General features: G+C 33.9%; 1 protein-coding gene across 3 annotated transcripts in view; it reads left to right on the plus strand.

Moving 5' to 3' along the window:
• LOC106879830 (cadherin-related family member 1) overlaps positions 1–2,672 on the plus strand; it is a 56,319-nt gene that overhangs the window by 11,726 nt on the left and 41,921 nt on the right. For all 3 annotated transcript variants that reach the window (XM_052976452.1, XM_052976453.1, XM_052976454.1), the window contains one exon: positions 925–987. In XM_052976452.1, the coding sequence (XP_052832412.1) occupies positions 925–987 (63 nt within the window). The remainder of the gene's footprint in view (positions 1–924; positions 988–2,672) is intronic.

The raw sequence follows: 2,672 nt of genomic DNA on the forward strand, positions 1-2,672 counted from the left end.
GGATGATGGATGATTGATGATTGATGATGGATGATTGATGATGGATGAAGGATGATGATGATGATGATGATGGATGATGGATGATGGATGATGGATGATGGATGATGATGGATGATGGTAGATGATGGATGATGCTGGATGATGGATGATGGAGGATGATGGATGATGGCGGATGATGGATGATGGTGGATGATGGATGATGGTGGATGATGGATGATGATGGATGAAAAGGCTGAACGATATTGGAATTGAGATTCGCATTGTCAACATGCAGAAAAGTCCCGACTTCTATTCGTCAAAAATCCTTGGGATTTGAGAAAACTTGTCACCAGACAGCAGTTCTGCTAATATAACATATCACAGTTTTAATAATACTAATATACGAAGCAAATTATATACTACTCTATTAACATTACATATTGTACCTGTTTTACAGAAAAAAATATTATTAATAAACGCTAAGGTTAGCAGAATTGTTAGCACACTGGATAAAATACTTAACAGCATTTAGTCCTCTTTACATTCTGATTTCAAATTCCGCCGAGGTCGACTTTACCTTTATCCATTCTGGGTCAATAAAATAAAGTACCAGTGACACACTGGTGTCGATGTAATCGACTAGTCCTATCTCCCAAAATTTTAAGCCTTTTGCCTTTGGTAGAAAGGATTATTATTATTATTAAGGTGGCGAGCTGGCAAAAACGTTCTGAGTTCCAATTCCGCTGAGGTCAACTTTGTCTTTTATCCTTTCGGAATCGATAAAATAAATACCAGTTGAGCACTAAGGTCGATGTAATCGACGTAACACCTCTCCTCAAAATAAACTGCCGATGTGCTAAAATTTGTAATCATTATTAACACTCGTGTTGTTTTATACTTGCCCCGTTTTCTTTTTATGCTCATTAATTTAATTTTATTTTGTAGCCGTCTTTGACAATGACTGTACTTCACCGTCCAATATCCTTCTTGAAGAGAATGTCCCTAAAGGTAACTATATACTGTAATCAAGCTTAATCTGCCCAACTCTCTCAGGTAAAGTAGCCTTTCAATGTTAAACTGCTGGATTTAACTGCATGTTTGACGATCGTTGCCGCTGGAGTATAATTCTACGTTATAGACTTTTCTTCTCGTAAGAACTCTAATACATTTTATTAGCTTGTTTAGATTTTTATACACGTGGTTGCACATTTAGCTTTAAAATGCATCTAAAGAGCAGGTTGATTAGTCGCAGGCAGTTTAGCTTAAAGGTAAAGCGCTTGATTGTGGCTTTATCAAGAGATATGGGTTCGAGTCTCATAGATGTTTGTTGATAAATTTTTCCGCTTTGTAAGGGTAATTTACCCAATGTTTCTGCTGTTCTAAAAGCGTCTCTGTATTCCAAAATAAATCATCGTTTCATTTGTATCTTAATATACACATTCAGTGCATACAAAAACCAAATTCTAGTTTATTTATATACATTTTATTTAAGGTTTGTCTTTTGTCTTTTACATGTTTCATTCACTAGGATGTTACCATTCTAGGGTATCACATTGAAGAATTTTTAGTCGAATGAATCGACCCCAGATCTTTCTTTTCTAAGCCTGGTACTTATCCTGTCTCTTTTAGCGACTGCTAAATTACGAGGATGTAAGCACACAATTACCGGTTGTGAAGCGGTAGTGGGGGAAAAGCACACTCACAGACACATACACACAGACACAGACACACACACACACACACACACACACACATATATATATATATATATATATATATATATATATATATATATATATATATATATATATATATATATATATATACGACGGGATTCTTTCAGTTTTTACCTCCCAAATCCACTCACGGGCGTTCGGTCGACCCGAGGCTATAGTAGAAGACCAAGGTACCACGCAGTGAGATTGAACCTGGACCTATGCTGTTAGAAAACAAACTTCATAGTATACAGTGGTCTTTTGCGCCTATGAATAAATAGATTCTATTTGTAACGAATGAATGGGAATTTGGACAAATTAATTATAGATTTCGTCATGTGTAAGCAAACATAACTTTGTTTTTGAAGCATTAAGATGTATTGTAGAATAAGTAGAAATATTTTCAACACATACTAAACAGTATATATAAAGAATAAAATCAACACATACCAAACAGTATATATAAAGAATAACATCAACACATACTAAACAGTATATATAAAGAATAAAATCCTTTTAGCAACAGAAAATGTTTTGCTCTTAAAAGGATTTTATCCTATATATTTATATACTGTTTAGTATTTACGCGTTGAAAATATATCCTTCTACTTGTTCTAAACTTAATTATAATTGTTATGTAGACGCTAAATAGATTCTTTTATGTTTTACGTTTTACTGATTTCAGTCATTGGACTGCGGCCATGCTGGGGTATTGCGTTTAAGGCTGTAGTCGAACAAATCAACCCCAGTACTATTTATTTAAAATTCGGTACTTGTTCTATCGGACACTTTTTTCGAGACGTAAGCAAATTACTGAGACGTAAGCAAACTGTCACAGTTTATCTCCCAGTTGGGTGTACATACATCAATCCAAACACACACACACACGTATCTATTTATCTACCTATCTATCTATCTATCTATCTATCTATCTATATATATATATATATATATATATATATATATATATATATATAT

Source organism: Octopus bimaculoides, chromosome 24 (assembly GCF_001194135.2).
Source record: "Octopus bimaculoides isolate UCB-OBI-ISO-001 chromosome 24, ASM119413v2, whole genome shotgun sequence".
Lineage (NCBI taxonomy): Eukaryota > Metazoa > Mollusca > Cephalopoda > Octopoda > Octopodidae > Octopus > Octopus bimaculoides.